The sequence below is a fragment of the Dendrobates tinctorius genome, unplaced genomic scaffold (assembly GCF_039654945.1).
Source record: "Dendrobates tinctorius isolate UK_male_01 unplaced genomic scaffold, ASM3965494v1 ptg000033l, whole genome shotgun sequence".
Lineage (NCBI taxonomy): Eukaryota > Metazoa > Chordata > Amphibia > Anura > Dendrobatidae > Dendrobates > Dendrobates tinctorius.
Window position 1 is genome coordinate 13,838,793 of NW_027361701.1, and position 19,208 is coordinate 13,858,000.

The 19,208-nt window shown below is 44.6% G+C and overlaps 1 protein-coding gene across 5 annotated transcripts in view; it reads right to left on the reverse strand.

Annotated features, from left to right (window-relative positions):
- DDX47 (DEAD-box helicase 47) overlaps nucleotides 1–19,208 on the reverse strand; it is a 144,448-nt gene that overhangs the window by 20,802 nt on the left and 104,438 nt on the right. For 3 of the 5 annotated variants that reach the window (XM_073572999.1, XM_073572996.1, XM_073572998.1), the window contains one exon: nucleotides 7,686–7,823. The exons of the other annotated variants lie outside the window; for them this stretch is intronic. In XM_073572999.1, the coding sequence (XP_073429100.1) occupies nucleotides 7,686–7,823 (138 nt within the window). The remainder of the gene's footprint in view (nucleotides 1–7,685; nucleotides 7,824–19,208) is intronic. 5 annotated transcript variants of the gene reach the window in all.

Below are 19,208 nucleotides of genomic sequence, written 5' to 3' on the forward strand. Positions count from 1 at the left end.
GCTCCACAGATTATGCCTCCATAAAATGCTCCACAGATTATGCCCCCATAAAATGCTCCACAGATTATGCCCCCATAAAATGCTCCACAGATTATGCCCCCATAAAATGCTCCACAGATTATGCCCCCATAAAATGCTCCACAGATTATGCCCCCATAAAATGCTCCACAGATTATGCCCCCATAAAATGCTCCACAGATTATGCCCCCATAAAATGCTCCACAGATTATGCCCCCATAAAATGCTCCACAGATTATGCCCCCATAAAATGCTCCACAGATTATGCCCCCATAAAATGCTCCACAGATTATGCCCCCATAAAATGCTCCACAGATTATGCCCCCATAAAATGCTCCACAGATTATGCCCCCATAAAATGCTCCACAGATTATGCCCCCATAAAATGCTCCACAGATTATGCCCCCATAAAATGCTCCACAGATTATGCCCCCATAAAATGCTCCACAGATTATGCCCCCATAAAATGCTCCACAGATTATGCCCCCATAAAATGCTCCACAGATTATGCCCCCATAAAATGCTCCACAGATTATGCCCCCATAAAATGCTCCACAGATTATGCCCCCATAAAATGCTCCACAGATTATGCCCCCATAAAATGCTCCACAGATTATGCCCCCATAAAATGCTCCACAGATTATGCCCCCATAAAATGCTCCACAGATTATGCCCCCATAAAATGCTCCACAGATTATGCCCCCATAAAATGCTCCACAGATTATGCCCCCATAAAATGCTCCACAGATTATGCCCCCATAAAATGCTCCACAGATTATGCCCCCATAAAATGCTCCACAGATTATGCCCCCATAAAATGCTCCACAGATTATGCCCCCATAAAATGCTCCACAGATTATGCCCCCATAAAATGCTCCACAGATTATGCCCCCATAAAATGCTCCACAGATTATGCCCCCATAAAATGCTCCACAGATTATGCCCCCATAAAATGCTCCACAGATTATGCCCCCATAAAATGCTCCACAGATTATGCCCCCATAAAATGCTCCACAGATTATGCCCCCATAAAATGCTCCACAGATTATGCCCCCATAAAATGCTCCACAGATTATGCCCCCATAAAATGCTCCACAGATTATGCCCCCATAAAATGCTCCACAGATTATGCCCCCATAAAATGCTCCACAGATTATGCCCCCATAAAATGCTCCACAGATTATGCCCCCATAAAATGCTCCACAGATTATGCCCCCATAAAATGCTCCATAGATTATGCCCCCATAAAATGCTCCATAGATTATGCCCCCATAAAATGCTCCATAGATTATGCCCCCATAAAATGCTCCATAGATTATGCCCCCATAAAATGCTCCATAGATTATGCCCCCATATGCTGCTGCAAAAAAAAATTAAAAAATGCCATACTCACCTCTCGAGCTCAGGACCCAGCACCTGAGATATTCACCTGTCCAGGGTCCATTGCTGCTCACCGCTGTCTGCCTGCTTCCTGTGTCAGTGACTGTTCAGCCAGCAGAGGGCGCAGCGCACACTAACCAAGTCACTGCGCCCCCTGCTGCCTAAACGTCACAGACAGAGGATGCAGCAGACAGCGGTGAGCAGCAATGGATGGACCCGGGACAGGTGAATATAACTATACTTACCCTCTCCTGGCGCGGTCTCTGCAGCCCCGCTTCTCCACGGTCTCCCTTCCTGCTTTCAGTGGTCACATGTTAACGCTCATTACACTCATGAATATGTGCATATTCATGAGTTTAATGAGCGGTACCACGTGACTGCTGAAGGCAAGAAGGGAGACCGTGGAGAAGCGGGGGGCTGCAGAGACCACGCCGGGAGGGGGTAATTATGACCTCTGACACCCTCGCTCCCCCTCCCCCACGACCCCCAGGTATAGGACTCGTGTATAAGCCGAGGGGGGGACTTTCAGTCCCCCAAAAAATGGGCTGAAAATCTCGGCTTATACACGAGTATGTATATATAGATATTTTTTTTTCATTTATATAGGATCTTTTTTTAATTATTTTTACAAGTTTTTTTTCTTTTATTTTATTATATTGTCCCGGGGGGGACATCACTGTCTAGTGTCAGATCCCTGATCTGACACTTAGAACAGCGCTGTGTCAGATCAGCAATCTGACAGGCGCTGCTGCAGGCTTCCTCCGTGCCTGCTCTCAGCAGGCAGTGAGGAAGCCACCTCCCTGCAGGAATCCGAAGGACCCCGTGGCCATATTGGTTCTGGGAGCCTGCAGGGAGGACCCTCATAGCGACGCAGCACATCGCGTCGCACCAGGGCTCTCAGGGAAGCACGCAGGGAGCCCCCTCCCTGCCCGATGCTTCCCTGTGCCCCTGGTACACTGCGATCATGTTTGATCGCAGTGTGCCAGGGGTTAATGTGTGACACATAGTGCTGTGTGTCCGCTGTGATAATTAGCTGACAACGGGCCGCGATCAATGGAGAAGACTAGATGAAAACATTAAATGCATAACTGATTAGTGTTCACCCATTACACTTCACGTAACAATGAAAAGGGACTCAGCTATAAGAGAATAGCATCCCCATACAGGTGACCATCCAGTAGCTGTCGGCTGTACACTATAGCTGACAACGTCCATAACTGTTTAACCGCCTAGATGCTGCAGTCAAAAGTGATTACATCATATAAATGGTTAACAGAGGGTGAGGGCTTCCTATTTACCCCATCGGCACCTAAAGATCATGATTGTGTGGTCCTGATGTTTGCCATGGCAATTCACAACAAAATAGCGGCTTTTAGAGTCTCCCGGCTACAGCGGTCTGTTTAGAAGTTAGCAACATTTAGGTGGTAAAAATGCAATTTTTTTCATTTCTGTCATACCACTTTACATTAATTCCTAAAATCACCTGAAGGGTTAATAAACTACCTGACAGCAGTTTTCAATATGTCGAGGGGTGCTGTTTTTAACCCCTTTCTGACATAATCAGTCCATGTGACCTGGGCCTGTTTGACCATGGAAGGATCATTAAGTCATTGCAATCGGAGGCGCTCACGGGGGTGTGCGGTCGATCGCGGCTGAATGTCAGCTGATTCTCACAGCTGACACCTGGCACTAGGTGCCAAGAGCGGTCACAGACAGCTCCAGGCACTTCAACCCCCGAAATACTGCAATCAAACAAGATCTCAGCATTCCGGGTGCCAGCGCAGAGCTGACAGCCCCTCTGCCTTTGGATCGGAGACTCCACGGCATGACACGGGGTCCTGATCGTTGCCATGGTGAGCGGATGTTGTCATGACGACAGCCGGGTCACCAGAGTTAGGAAACTTGTTGATCGTGCACAGCGCATAATCAGCAAGTCTCCCTGTGTCAGTGTATGATATAGAAGTGAAAAAAAAATGATTGTCTCATAGTGGGACAAAGTAAAAAAGTTAGGAAAAAGTTTAAAAAAAAAAAAATATTGTAAAAATATTTAAAAAAAATAAATAAATAAAAAAATGTAAATAAAAGTACACATTTGTTATCGCCTTCTCTGCAACAACCCGATCTATAACACTGTCTCGCTATTTAACCCCTTTAGTGAACACCATAAAATAAAAAACAAGGCAAAAACTAATGCTTTATCATACCACCCAACAAAAAGCGGAAGAACACGCGATGAAAAAGATAGATATAAATAAACATGGTACCGCTGAAAACGTCATCTTATCCCGCAAAAAAACGAGTCGCCATACAGCTCCATCAGCGGAAAAATAAAGTTATAGCTCTCAGAATAAAGCAATGCAAAAATGATTATTTTTTTATAAAATAGTTTTTATTATATAAAAGCGCCAAAACATAAAAAAAATATACACTGCTCAAAAAAATAAAGGGAACACAAACAACAGAATATCATAGAATCATAGAATCGTAGAATTGGAAGGGACCTCCTGGGCCATCTGGTCCAACCCCCTGCTCAAAGCAGGATTCGCTAAATCATCCCAGTCAGATGTCTGTTCAGCCTCTGTTTGAAGACATCCATTGAAGGAGAACTCACCATTTCTCGTGGCAGCTTGTTCCACTCATTGATCACTCTAACTGTCAAAGTTTTTTCTAATATCTAATCTGTGTCTCCTCCCATTCAGTTTCATCCCATTGCTTCTAGTCTTTCCTTGTGCAAATGAGAATAAAGTTGATCCTTCTATAATGTGACAGCCCTTTAGATATTTGTAGACAGCTATTAAGTAAAAATCCTGTAAAAATCCTATAGCATCTTTGACTTTTCTTTTACTTTTGACATATCCCCAAAATCCTTTATTGCTTTTGACATCTCTTGAAAGCCTCAATTCATTGTTAGCTTCAGATAATCTGATTTGTGCCCTGCAGGTTCTGCAGACAGCATTATATTCTTCTTTAGATATGCCTCCCTCTTTCCATTTTATAAACATTTTTTTCTTCCTTTTTAGCATGTGCTTAAGTTCTGTGTTCATCCATCCTGGCTTCCTTAAATGCTTCCTATTCTTCCCTCTTTTCGGAATTGTTAACAATTGTGCTTTGAGAATTTCATTTTTCAAGATTTCCCATCCTTCCTGGACATTTTTGTCTTTAAGGATATCCAGCCATTGGATCCCTCCAATTCTCTTTCTGAATCCCTTAAAATCTGCCTTTCTGAAATCTAACCTTGACGTCTGAGTCTTCACAGGTCTTCCTCTAGTTATCCAAAATTCTAAAATAGCATGGTCGCTACCTCCTAGGGTCCCAGCCACTTTTACCTCCTCAACCATTTCCTCCGTTTATAAGGATTAGATCCAAGGTAGCAGTTCCCCTTGTTTTCTCCCCTACCTTTTTGAAGATAAAGTTGTCAGCAAGAGAGGATAAGAATTTCCTTGACCTGTTAGTTTTGCCTGAGAGAGATTCCCAACAAATGTCTGGATAGTTGAAATCTCCCATGACAACTATGTCACATTTTTGGGAGAACTTGGCCATTTGATGCATAAAGAGTTCATCCATATCTTCAGGTTGCACAGGCGGCCTGTAGTAGATGCCTACAATGGTGTCCTTTCCATTGTTCTGTCCTTGTATTCTTACCCAAACAGTTTCCACAGAACTCCCAGTCTCTGAAGCTTCAATCTCTGTGCAGATATACGCGTTTCTAACATACAATGCAACACCTCCTCCTCGTTTATCAAGTCTGTTTCTTGCAAATAAGTTGTATCCTTCTAGTATTGTATTCCAATCATGTGTATTGTCCCACCAAGTTTCAGTGATTCCAATGTCATCATATTTCTTCTCCTGCGTTAGTAGTTCCAATTCTCCTTGTTTGTTGCCCATGCTTTGTGCATTAGTATAGAAACATTTTAGTTTGTGATTGGTTTCTCTTTCTCCAATATTTTTATTTATTAGATTCTTTTGTCTTTGTTCTTCCTTTCCACTTCTAATAGAGTTCTCAATAGCATTTGTCATGTGTATGGCTTTTTCTGGTCTTTTGCTTCCCTTCCCATGTTGTTCTAGTTTAAAGCTCTCCTTACAAGTGTAGCAAGACGACTTCCAAATACATGTTTTCCAGTCTTCGTAAGGTGCACCCCATCTCTAGCAAGTAGTCCATCGTAAAGGTAACTCACTCCGTGATCCAGAAATCCAAATTGTTGCTGACGGCACCATCGACGTAGCCAGTTGTTCACCTGCAGAATCTTATTCCACCTCCTTGTTCCATGGCCATCCACTGGGAGGATGGAAGAGAAGACCACCTGCGCTCCCAGTTCTTTCACTTTCTTGCCTAAGTCTGCAAGTGAATCAAACTGCATATATAACTGCAAGTGAATCAAACTACTGTGAAATCAAACTGTCCACTTAGGAAGCAACACTGATTGACAATCAATTTCACATGCTGTTGTTGCAAATGGAATAGACAACACATGTAAATTATTGGCAATTATCAAGACACCCTCAATAAAGGAATGGTTCTGCAGGTGAGCACCACAGACCACATCTCAGTACCAATGCGTTTGGGGTGGCATTTCTTTGGAGGGCTGCACGGTGTTGGGCTGTGAGCACAACCCCAATCTGTGGACGTCGGGCACTCAGACCATCCTCATGGAGTCGGTTTCTAACCGTTTGTGCAGACACATGCACATATGTGGCCTGCTGGAGGTCATTTTGCAGGGCTCTGGCAGTGCTCCCCCTGTTTCTCCTTGCACAAAGGCTGAGGTAGCGGTCCTGCTGCTGGGTTGTTGCCCTCCTACGGCCCCCTCCACGTCTCCTGGTGTACTGGCCTTTCTCCTGGTAGCGCCTCCAGCCTCTGGACACTACACTGACAGACACAGCAAGCAGTCTTGCACAGCTCGCATTGATGTGACATCCTGGATGAGCAGCACTACCTGAGCCACTTGTGTGGGTTGTAGAGTCAATCTCATGCTACCACGAGTGTGAAAGCACAACCAACATTCAAAAGCAACCAAAACATCAACCAGAAAGCATTGGAACTCAGATGTGATCTGTGGTCCCCACCTGCAGAACCACTCCTTTATTGAGGATGTCTTGATAATTGCCAATAACTTCCATCTGTTGTCTATTCCATTTGCACAACAGCATGTGAAATTGATTGGTCAGTCAGTGTTGCTTCCTAAGTGGACAGTTTGATTTCACAGAAGTTTGATCTACTTGGAGTTATATTCTGTTTAAGGATTCCTTCCCTTTGATGGCGTTGCGTCCTGTCTACAGGTTCTACATTTCACATTTTTTGGGAGTGTCCACTGATTAAACCGTTCTGGGTGATAGTTCAACTACCAGTTTTTGGAGTGGATCTCCTATTAAGTCCTCAGCTCTTCCTATTAAATATTTTCCCTGAATGCATATCTAATAGATCCATTAGATTGCATGTTAACAGCAGCACGCGGTTTGCTACCATTGGAAGCAAACCTCTCCACCTTCCCAACTAGATCTATATTCTCGCATCAAAGATATCAGGAACGTTGAATACCGGCAGCCCTTAATGACAATACTGTAGAGAGATTTAACCTTGTTTGGTCTCCTTGGGATTCCTCTTGGTCCATGATAAATATATGACCTCTATGAGATGGATATAACTAGTTTATAACATTCCGCCTCATTTCCTCCCCCCCTTTTTTTGTCTGAGTCTGTGTTTATTTGTAAAATTTTACTCTTTATCTACTTGTTATAATATAAGATTGGTTGTTAACCTATAAATGACAGAGAAAAATCTAAAATGCCTAATTATTTTTTCTTTTTCTGTAAAATTTGAAAAATTTTCAATAAAAATTGCAATTTAAAAAAAAAAAAGGGCTGGACACCAGGTCTGAAATGGACAGTTTATTTTATTCCTGTTGCTGCTTGAGTATAATGGTTTTTCCCTTTTAAATCTGCCATGCGGTTCCAAAATAAAATAAGCCTTTTTATTTAGTGGTAACTTGTATGGTTTTTAACAAGCAAAGTGTGTCCTGAGGTTGTTCTGCAACATCACCCTGTGAGAAACCGCCCCTTAGTAAAAAAAAAAAAACATGAAAATTATCTCTAAATATAAAGGCCCAGGTCACTGAACTGTATGGAGAATATAAAAAAGGAAAAAATGGAATATGCAGGAAGGCAGTGTGAAAAAAAACACAAGAGCAGAATTTGCTGATCTGCCCTGTATATGGGCACAATTATTATTTAGGATATTGACCGAATACTTCCCGACATACATTATAATATATCATACAAAAAAAAATACTCACCTTAGAATGTGTTGGAATGTCAAAGTTTATAACCACATCCACATGTGGAATGTCCAGGCCTCGACTTGCGACATCAGTGGCCAGGAGAATTGAGCGAGTTTTTGACTTAAACTTATTTAGAGAACCAAGTCTTTTATTCTGCATATAAAAAAAGAAAACACAAAATGTACATCTGCTAAGTTTTATTAACATTTGTTTTCTCACACACCACTATTAGAAGTGTGAAATGTCAATACAGTGATACACAAGCCTTTATTATTTCTAAAGAGTTTTCACATGAGGACACACATTTAACATTCACTGAACATTGGTAGCCAAATTGTATTAACCCCTTCGCACCCGAGCCTGTTTTTGCCTTCGTGACCGGGCCAATTTTTTCAATTCTGACCAGTGTCACTTTATGAGGTCATAACTCTAGAACGCTTCAACGGATCCTGCTGATCCTGACATTGTTTTCTCGTGCCATATTGTACTTCATGATGGTGGTAAAATTTCTTAGATATGAACTGTGCTTAGTTGTTAAAAAAAAAAAAATATATATATATCGAAATTTGGCGAAAACGTAGAAAATTTTGCAATTTTCAAACTTTTAATTTTTATGCCCTTATGCCCTTGTGATATCGCACAAAATAGTTAATAAATAACATTTCCCACATGTCTAGTTCACATCTGCACAATTTTGGAAGCATAATTTTTTTTTTTAGGAAGTTATAAAGGGTTAAAAAGTTGACCAGTGGATTTCTTATTTTTACAACAAAATTTACAACACCATTTTTTTGGGGACCACCTCACATTTGAAGTGAGTTTGGGGGGTCAATATGACAGAAAATACCCAAAAGTGACACCATTCTAAAAACTTCACCTCTCAATGTACTCAAAACCACATTCAAGAAGTTTATTAACCCTTCAGGTGCTTCACATGAATGAATGGAATGTGGAAGGAAAAAATAAACATTTAACTTTTTTTCACAAACATTTTACTTCAGAACCATTTTTTTTATTTTCACAAGTGTAAAGAGAAAATGAACCACAAAATTTTTTGTGCAATTTCTCCCGATACGCCGATACCCCGTATGTGGGGCTAAACCACTGTTTGAGCACACGGGAGAGCTCAGAACGGAAGGAGCGCCGTTTGACTTTTTCAATGCAGAATTGGCAGGAATTGAGATCGGATGCCATGTCGCATTTGGAGAGCCCCTGATGTACCTAAACAGTGGAAACCCCCCACAAGTGACCCCATTTTGGAAACTAGACCCCTTAAAGAACTTATCTAGATGTGTTGTGAACACTGTGAACCCCCAAGTGCTTCACAGAAGTTTATAAAGTAGAGCCATGAAAATAAAAAATCATTTTTTTTCCACAAAATGATCTTTTAGCCCCCAATTTTTATTTTCACAAGGGTAACAGGAGAAATTGGACCCCAAAAGTTGTTGTCCAATTTGTCCTGAGTACGCTGATACCCCATATGTGGAAAAAAACTACTGTTTGGGCACACGGTGGGGCTCGGAAGGGAAGTAGTGACGTTCTGGAATGCAGACTTTGATGGAATGGTCTGCGGGTGTCATGTCGCGTTTGCAGAGTCCCTGATGTACCTAAACCGTGGAAAGCCCCCACAAAAGACCCCATCTTGTAAACTAGACCCCCCAAGGAAGTTATCTAGATGTGTGGTGAGCACTTTGAACCCCAAGTGTTTCACTAAAGTTTATAATGTAGAGCCGTGAAAATAAAAAAAATCATTTTTTTTCCACAAAAATGAACTTTTAGCCCCCAATTTTTATTTTCACAAAGGTAACAGGAGAAATTGGCCCCTAAGAGTTGTTGTCCAATTTGTCCTGAGTACGCTGGTACCCCATATGTGGGAGAAAACTACTGTTTGGGCATACGTCGGGGCTCGGAAGGGAAGTCGTGACGTTCTGAAATGCAGACTTTGATGGAATGGTCTGCGGGCGTCATGTTGCGTTTACAGAGCCCCTGATGTACCTAAACAGTGGAAACCCCCAATTCTAATCCCAACCCTAACCTTAACACCAACACACCCATAACCCTAATCCCAGCCCTAGCCCTAACCTGCGTGCCTGCTTTTTTTTTTTTCTTTTTGTGACAAGATCGCTGCCCTGCGATCTGACTCATAGTAACAAAACTTCTCCTCTGATCTCACACTGACAGATGATCAGAGGAGAAGCAGAGTTACTATGTGACAAGATCGCTGCCTGGCACATAGTAACGCGACTTCTCTGATCTCACACTGACAGATGCTCAGAGGAGAAGCAGCGTTACTGTGTGACAAGATCGCTGCCTGGCACAGCTGTGCCAGGCAGCGATCAGCTGTGCCAGGCAGCGATCTAGTCACACAGTAACGCTGCTTCACCTCTGATCATCTGTCAGTGTGAGATCAGGGGAGAAGTCGCATTACAATGAGTGAGATCGCCGGGAAACAAGCAGCTTTCCCAGCTAGCGCGCTCATTGGCTGCTGTGATGCTGACGTCATCAGGACCTGAACTAATCAGGTCTCGATGACGTTGGGGGTCCCAGCATGATTTGTGCACCGGGATCCCCGCGTTATAAGGTATGTCGGGGTCCTGGGGGACACAAAACCGCCGACAGTAGATAAACGTCGGCGCTGCACAAAGCCCAGCAAGCGCCAAAGTTTATCTACTGTGGGCGGTCGGGAAGCGGTTAATATGAGAGACAGAGCTGAGCGAAGAGATGCAGAACCATGATCCAGTGGCCACATCAGTAGCCCATGGTCGCCAATATCCCAATGCCTTTCCTGAATAGTGAGCCCAGCACGACCTCATGTGTGTCACACCGCCATGATGATGCCGTGACTGATAATCAGATTAGGCATTAGGCCATGCGCACACATAGTGAATGGTGCTGCGGATTTGGAAAAATCAGCAGGTAAATCCGAAGGTCAAAAGACCTGCAGTTTACCTGCGGATTAGCCTGCGGTTTGACACCAGGACAATGGAGCAGGTGTAAAACGCTGCGGATTCTTTACAAAGAATTGACATGCTGCGTAATTGAAACTGCGGAAAATCCGCAGCATGTGCACTGCGTTTTTTAATTTCCATTGAATACAATGGTCCTGTACAACGCAGCAAAATCTGCTGCAGATCCACACGGCCAAAAACGCTGCGGATCCGCAGCAGAATCCGCAACGTGTGCACACAGCCTTAGGGATGCCACCAGGAGGAGAAGGCTCACATAGTAACATAGTATTTAAGGTTGAAGGGAGACTAAGTCCATCTAGTTCAACCCATATCCTAACATGTTGATCCAGAGGAAGGCAAAAAAAAAAAAAATACATGCAGCAAACAAAGAGTAAGGCCTCTTTCACACTTCCGTTTTTGACCATCAGTCAAAATCCGCCAGGTTTTGAAAAAACGGATCCGCCATTTTTTTTTGCGGATCCGTTTTTCCCCAATGAGTTGCATTACTGGCATTTTTGTGAGGATCCGCCAAAACTTTTTCATCCGACGGCATGCCTGGACGGACCTTGCAACTTTTTTTTGTTGTTGGATCCGCATTTTCCATTGCGCATGCCCAGAGAAAGTAACTCAGGGAGAAAGTTAACCCTGAAATCCTCTCTCTCGGCCAGCGGTTCCTTTAACCCCTTCCTGCCATCCGACGTACTATCCCGTCCACGGTACCCGGGCCCGTATGACCGGGGACGGGATAGTACGTCGGGCCCTTTAATGCGATACCGCGACTAAAGTCGCGGTGATCGCATTAAAATTCCGACGCCATCTCACCTTAGAAAAGATGGCGTCGGCATCCCGGGCTGCGATCCCGCCCCCCCGGCATCCAGAGCGCTGTGATTGGCTGTTCAATTCTGAACAGCCAATCACAGCGTTTCTCATTGTTTCAGCCAATCAGCTTGGCTGAAACAATGATGTCCTAGGCGGGGATCGAGTACCGATGTACTCGATCCTAGAGCCGGTGCCTGGCGACGCCAGGCACCGGCAAAAAGCACCCGGATTGGCGCGATCGCCGATCTGATCGATCGCGCCAATCGCAGTGCACAGCGGCGCTATATCGCCGCTGTGCCCTGCCAGTACCGGCCAGGATCGGTGCTATATTAGAGCCTGATGCAGGGCCTGCAGGAGTTGGCTGGCGCGATCGATTAGATCGGCGATCGCGCCAACCACAGGGCACAGCTGCGGTCACCATGTGACCGCTCTGTGCCCTGCTGGTGACCTGGGCATGACCTGCCTAGTAATCGGAGCTGTGAGCTCCGATTCTAGGCAGTTGCCATGGTCACCAGGCAGATCAGGGATTGGTGGGATCGATGTAATCATTCGATCCCACCAATGACAGGTCACAGCAGCGATGTGACCGCTCTGTGACCTGCCCTCTGACCTGCCTCTGACCTGTCTGCAGGGGTCCTCACTCTAGCTGAGGATTCCTGCAGAGAGGTCGGACGCAGCAAGAGCTCCTGTGCTGGGTATTGTGGTGCCACAGCTTGTAGCATCACAATCCCTGCAGAAGAAAGAAGAAGAAGAAGAAGAAGAAGAAGAAGAAGAAGAAGAAGAAGAAGAAGAAGAAGAAGAAGAAGAAAGAAAACTACAATTGTAAGTGTTAATTGATCCCTGATCCCCTGCCCAATCTATCTTCACCCCCCCAATCTATCTTCATCCCCCCATCCCCCCTCCACCCCCCCTCTTACCCCCTTCACCCCCCCTCTTACCCCCCTTCACCCCCCTCTTACCCCCCTCCACCCCACTTTTGCGCCACCTCCGTGCGCAGCCGGTGAGCGTTGATCGGTGACGCAGTTCACCGATCAACACTTGAGCTCGTTTTTTTTTCCTTAGCCCCCTTTGCGCCACTTCCGTACACACATCCCGCAGCCGCAAAAGTTGGATAAGTGACACACGTCACTTATCCAAGCTTGTGCCTGCCGCTTTTCATTTTTTTCACCCCCCTTTGTGCCACCTAACTACAACCCTAACTGTTGATCCCTGCCCAATCTCTCTTCATCCACCCCAATCCCCCATCCCCCTTCCCCCTATTTTTACCCCCCTCCACCCCACTTTTGCGCCACCTCCGTGCACAGCCGCCGAGCGTTGATTGGTGACGCAGTTCACCGATCAACACTTGAGCTCGCTTTTTTTTCCTTAGCCCCTCCGTACACACATCCCGCAGCTGCGAAACTTGGATAAGTGACACAGTTCACTTATCAGAGTTTGCCATTTTCCTTTTTTATTTTTCCACCCCCCCCTTGCGCCACCCCGTGCGCACATCCAGCAGCCTAGTTTTGATAAGTGACACTTATCAGCTAGGGCCTGCTGTTTTATACTTTTTTCCACAGCTTTTTCTTTACAGAAAGTTTACACCAATCACTCCCCCCCCCCCCCCCCCCTCACGTACACATACAGTTTTCAATAAAGTGTACACCCAAGCACCATATTTACACAAAAATGTCATCAAATTCATCCCAACAGCGCTATTCAGTGGAGGAGGCATATGCTTTACTTGCCTCCGAAACTGATAGCGATTTGGATGACGATCCGACTTTTCTTTATTTTTCGGATTCTTCATCCTCTTCTTCTTCCTCTTCCCCCTCCTCATCTTCCTCCTCGGGTCCTGCGGAACCGCCACGCAGACGCTCCAGGACAGAAGATGAGGCAGCGCCCACCATGCCCGCAGCTGACCCAGTGCTCCCCGTATGGACCTCGCCCCCCGAAAATTACGAGCCACTGATTCCTGATTTTGTGGCAGAATCAGGAATCAAGTTTGACACCACCGGCCTCACAGAAATTGACTTTTTCAAAGTCTTTTTCTCTGAGGATTTTGTTAACCTCATGGTGGAGCAAACTAATTTGTACGCTCGTCAATTTTTGGAGCAAAACCCGCGTTCAACATTTTCAAACTGGTCTCCTGTAGACGCAGTTGAAATGACGCATATGGGGATACTGAAGAAGCCGGAAATTCGGCAATATTGGAGTGTTGATATTTTATACAACACTCCAGTGTTCCGAATGGTCATGGCCCGGACGCGTTTTGAGGCCATCCACAAGTTTCTGCATTATACTGATAATGCAGCGTGTCCCGCACAAGATGACCCCAACTTTGACCGTCTGTTCAAAGTTCGGCCGGTCATCGAACACTTCAACAAAAAGTTTGCTGAAGTGTACGTGCCCCAAAGGGACATCTGCGTGGATGAGTCCTTGGTTCACTTCAAGGGAAGGCTGCGATTCCGTCAATACCTGCCCAGTAAGAGGGCCAGGTACGGAATCAAACTCTATAAGTTGTGTGAGAGTACCTCAGGGTACACCCACAAGTTTAGAGTTTACGAAGGGAAGGACACCCGGATTGAACCCCCTGAGTGTCCTCCTTTCCTGGGAGTGAGTGGGAAAATTGTGTGGGATTTGGTGCACCCACTGCTGGATAAAGGTTATCACCTCTACACTGATAACTTTTATACCAGCATCCCACTCTACAAATCCCTCTCTGAGCGACGTACCGCAGCCTGCGGTACTGTCCGCAAAAATCAGAGAGGCCTCCCGAAGACGCTACTTGGGCAGATGCTCCGAAAAGGTGAGAGCAGAGCCCAATGTAGCGACCACCTGCTGGTGGTCAAGTACAAGGACAAGAGAGATGTCCATCTCTTGACCACCATACACGGTGATGGCAGTACCCTCTGCACTGTACGGGGTACCTCTACACAGGTCCTCAAACCGACATGTGTAGTGGGGTACAACAAAAAAAATGGGGGGAGTTGATCTCTCCGATCAACTCCTCCAACCGTACAATGCATTGAGGAAGGCCAAGGTGTGGTACAAAAAGCTGGCCGTGCACATCGTCCAAATGGCAATGCTCAACGCATTCCTGCTGTCACAATGTGCATGCCCCAGCGATACGGCGTACCTTCATTTCCAGGAGGTAGTGGTTAAGGCCATGATGTTTGGCGCTCAGGAAGGAGCGGGCCCCAGTACTTCAGGAACTGAAGGTGCTCGTATTGTCCCAGGTCAGCATTTTCCGGGGGTGGTCCCGCCAACCCCAAGAAAAGGTAAGCCGCAAAAAAGGTGTCGAGTGTGTTACAAAAAAGGAATACGCAGGGACACCACTTACCAGTGCGACACCTGCCCCGAAAAACCTGGCCTGTGCATGAAGGATTGCTTCAAATTGTACCACACCTCCATGCACTACTAATTTACATTAGATTAGTTGGGGGCACATCTAGATTTGTTCATTGGGGGTCTAGTATCCAAAATGATGTCATATGTGGGTTTTTTTTCCTGTTTAGGCACATCAGGGACTCTGCAAATGGAACATGACGCCAGCAGACCATCAAAGTCTGCATTCCAAAACAACACTACTTCCCTTTCGAGCCCCAACGTGTGCCTAAACAGTTTTTTCCCCACATGTGGGGTACCAGAGTACCCAGGACAAATTGGACAACGACTTTTGGGGTCCAATTTCTCCTGTTACTCTTGGGAAAATTAAAAATTGGGGACTAAATGATCATTTATGTGGGAACAAAACAGGATTTTATATTTTCACGCCTGGGCATTATAATCTTTAGTGAAACACTTGGAGGTTCAAAGTGCTCCCCACACATCTAGATAAGTTCCTTAGGGGGTCTAGTTTCCAAAATGGGGTCACTTATGGGGGGTTTCTACTGTTTAGGAACATCAAGGGCTCTGCAAATGGAACATGACGCCCGCAGACCATTCCATCAAAGTCTGCTTTGCAAAACGTCATTACTTCCCTTTCGAGCCCTGACGTGTGCCCAAACAGTAGTTTTCTCCCACATGTGGGGTATCAGGGTACTCAGGACAAATTGGACAACAACTTTTGGGGTCCAATTTCTCCTGTTACTCTTGGGAAAATTAAAAATTGGGGACTAAATGATCATTTATGTGGGAACAAAACAGGATTTTATATTTTCACGCCTGGGCATTATAATCTTTAGTGAAACACTTGGGGGTTCAAAGTGCTCACCACATATCTAGATAAGTTCCTTAGGGGGTCTAGTTTCCAAAATGGGGTCACTTATGGGGGGTTTCTACTGTTTAGGAACATCAAGGGCTCTGCAAATGGAACATGACGCCCGCAGACCATTCCATCAAAGTCTGCTTTCCAAAACGTCATTACTTCCCTTTCGAGCCCTGACGTGTGCCCAAACAGTAGTTTTCTCCCACATGTGGGGTATCAGGGTACTCAGGACAAATTGGACAACAACTTTTGGGGTCCAATTTCTCCTGTTACTCTTGGGAAAATTAAAAATTGGGGACTAAATGATCATTTATGTGGGAACAAAACAGGATTTTATATTTTCACGTGACATGGGCACATCAGACGCTCGTCAAACGCGACATGGCGTCCGATCTCAATTCCAGCCAATTTTAGGTTGAAAAAGTCAAACGGGGCTCCTTCCCTTCTGAGCCCTGCCATGTGCCCAAACAGTGGTTCCCCCCCACATATTGGGTATCAGCGTACTCAGGACAAATTTGACAACAACCTTTGGGGTCCAATTTCTCCTGTTACCCTTGGGAAAACAAAATATTGGGGACTAAATGATCATGTTTGTGGAAAAAATATGATTTTTTATTTTCACGCCCGGGTGTTATAAACTTCTGTGAAGCCCTTGGGGGTTCAAAGTGGTCACCACACATCTAGATAAGTTCCTTAGGGGGTCTAGTTTCCAAAATGGGGTCACTTGTGGGGGGTTTCCACTGTTTAGGCACATCAGACGCTCGTCAAACGTGACATGGCGTCCGATCTCAATTCCAGCCAATTTTAGGTTGAAAAAGTCAAACGGGGCTCCTTCCCTTCTGAGCCCTGCCATGTACCTAAACAGTGGTTCCCCCCCACATATTGGGTATCAGCGTACTCAGGACAAATTTGACAACAACCTTTGGGGTCCAATTTCTCCTGTTACCCTTGGGAAAACAAAATATTGGGGACTAAATGATCATGTTTGTGGAAAAAATATGATTTTTTATTTTCACGCCCGGGTGTTATAAACTTCTGTGAAGCCCTTGGGGGTTCAAAGTGGTCACCACACATCTAGATAAGTTCCTTAGGGGGTCTAGTTTCCAAAATGGGGTCACTTGTGGGGGGTTTCCACTGTTTAGGCACATCAGACGCTCGTCAAACGTGACATGGCGTCCGATCTCAATTCCAGCCAATTTTAGGTTGAAAAAGTCAAACGGGGCTCCTTCCCTTCTGAGCCCTGCCATGTACCTAAACAGTGGTTCCCCCCCACATATTGGGTATCAGCGTACTCAGGACAAATTTGACAACAACCTTTGGGGTCCAATTTCTCCTGTTACCCTTGGGAAAACAAAATATTGGGGACTAAATGATCATGTTTGTGGAAAAAATATGATTTTTTATTTTCACGCCCGGGTGTTATAAACTTCTGTGAAGCCCTTGGGGGTTCAAAGTGGTCACCACACATCTAGATAAGTTCCTTAGGGGGTCTAGTTTCCAAAATGGGGTCACTTGTGGGGGGTTTCCACTGTTTAGGCACATCAGACACTCGTCAAACGCGACATGGCGTCCGATCTCAATTCCAGCCAATTTTAGGTTGAAAAAGTCAAACGGGGCTCCTTCCCTTCTGAGCCCTGCCTTGTGCCCAAACAGTGGTTCCCCCCCCATATATTGGGTATCAGCGTACTCAGGACAAATTTGACAACAACTTTTGGGGTCCAATTTCTCCTGTTACCCTTGGGAAAATAAAAAAATTGTTGCTAAAATATTATTTTTGTGACTAAAAAGTTGAATGTTCATTTTTTCCTTCCACGTTGCTTCTGCTCCTGTGAAGCACCTGAAGGGTTAATAATCTTCTTGAATGTAGTTTTGAGTAGCTTCAGGGGTGCAGTTTTTAGAATGGTGTCACTTTTGGGTATTTTCTGCCATATAGACCCCTCAAAGTGACTTCAAATGTGAGGTGGTCCCTAAAAAAAATGGTTTTGTAAGTTTTGTTGTAAAAATTAGAAATCGCTTGTCAAATTTTAACCCTTATAACTTCCTAACAAAAAAAAATGTTGTTTCCCAAATTGTGCTGATGTAAAGTAGACATGTGGGAAATGTTATTTAGTAACTATTTTGTGTCACATATTTCTCTGTTTTAAGGGCATACAAATTCAAAGTTTGAAAATTGCAAAATTTTCAAAATTTTTGCCATATTTCTGTTTTTTTCATAAATAAACGCAAGTTATAGCGAAAAATTTTTACCACTAAAGTGAAGTACAATATGTCACGAGAAAACAATCTCAGAATCGCCTAGATCCGTTGAAGCGTTCCAGAGTTATAACCTCATAAAGGGACAGTGGTCAGAATTGTAAAAATTGGCCCGGTCATGAACGTGCAAACCACCCTTGGGGGTGAAGGGGTTAAAATTCTTCATTCTGCGGATCGGTCACTAAACGGATCCTGTGGCATCCGTTCACATCAGTTACAAACGGATCCGCTATTCCGCCTTTTTGGCGGATTTTAACTGACACAAAAAACTGAAGTGTGAAAGAGGCCTAAGCTTCACATTGGGGAAAAAAATTCCTTCCCTTCTCCACATTCGGCAATCAGACTAGTTCCCAGGATCAACGCCCTATCAAGGAAACTAGTGTATATAACCTGTAATATTATACTTTTCAAGAAAAGCATCCAATCCCTTCTTAAATTTTAGTAGGAAATCACTCATTACAACATCATATGGCAGAGTTCTCATAGTCTCACTGCTCTTACAGTAAAGAATCCGCGTCTGTGAGTATGCTTAAACCTTCTTTCCTCCAGACGTAGAGGATGCCCCCTTGTCCCCGTCACAGGTCTAAGAGTAAAAAGATCATTAGAAAGGTCTTTGTACTCTCCCCTCATATTTATACATTGTAATAAGATCACCCCTAAGCCTTCGTTTTTCCCAAGTGTAATAACCTGTCTTGGTATTGCAGACCCCCCAGTTCCCTAATAACCTTGGTCACTCTTCTCTGCACCAGCTCCAGTTCAGCTATGTCTTTCTTATACACTGGAGACCAGAACTGTACACAATATTCTAAGTGTGGTCGCACTAGTGACTTGTATCCCTATAAGATTATGCTCTCCTCATGAGCATCTATGCCTCTTTTAATGCATCCCATTATTTTATTTGCCTTTGCAGCAGCTGCCTGACACTGGCCACTAAATGTGAGTTTGTCATCCACCCATACACCCAGGTCTTTTTCAGTGACTGTTTTGCCCAGTGTTTTACAATTAAGCACATAATTATACATCTTGTTTGTTCTACCCAAGAGCATGACCTTACATTTATCCCCATTAAAGCTCAATTGCCATTTATCAACCCAAGCTTCTAGTTTACACAAATCCTCCTGTAATATAAAATTGTCCTCCTCTCTATAGATTACCCTGCAGAGTTTAGTGTCATCTGCAAATATTGAAATTCTACTCTCTATGCCCCCTACAAGGTCATTAATATGTTAAAAAGAAGCGGGCCCAAAACGGACCCCTGTGATACCCCACTGCTAACCGTGACCCAGTCCGAGTGTGCTCCATTAATAACCACCCTTTGTTTCCTATCCC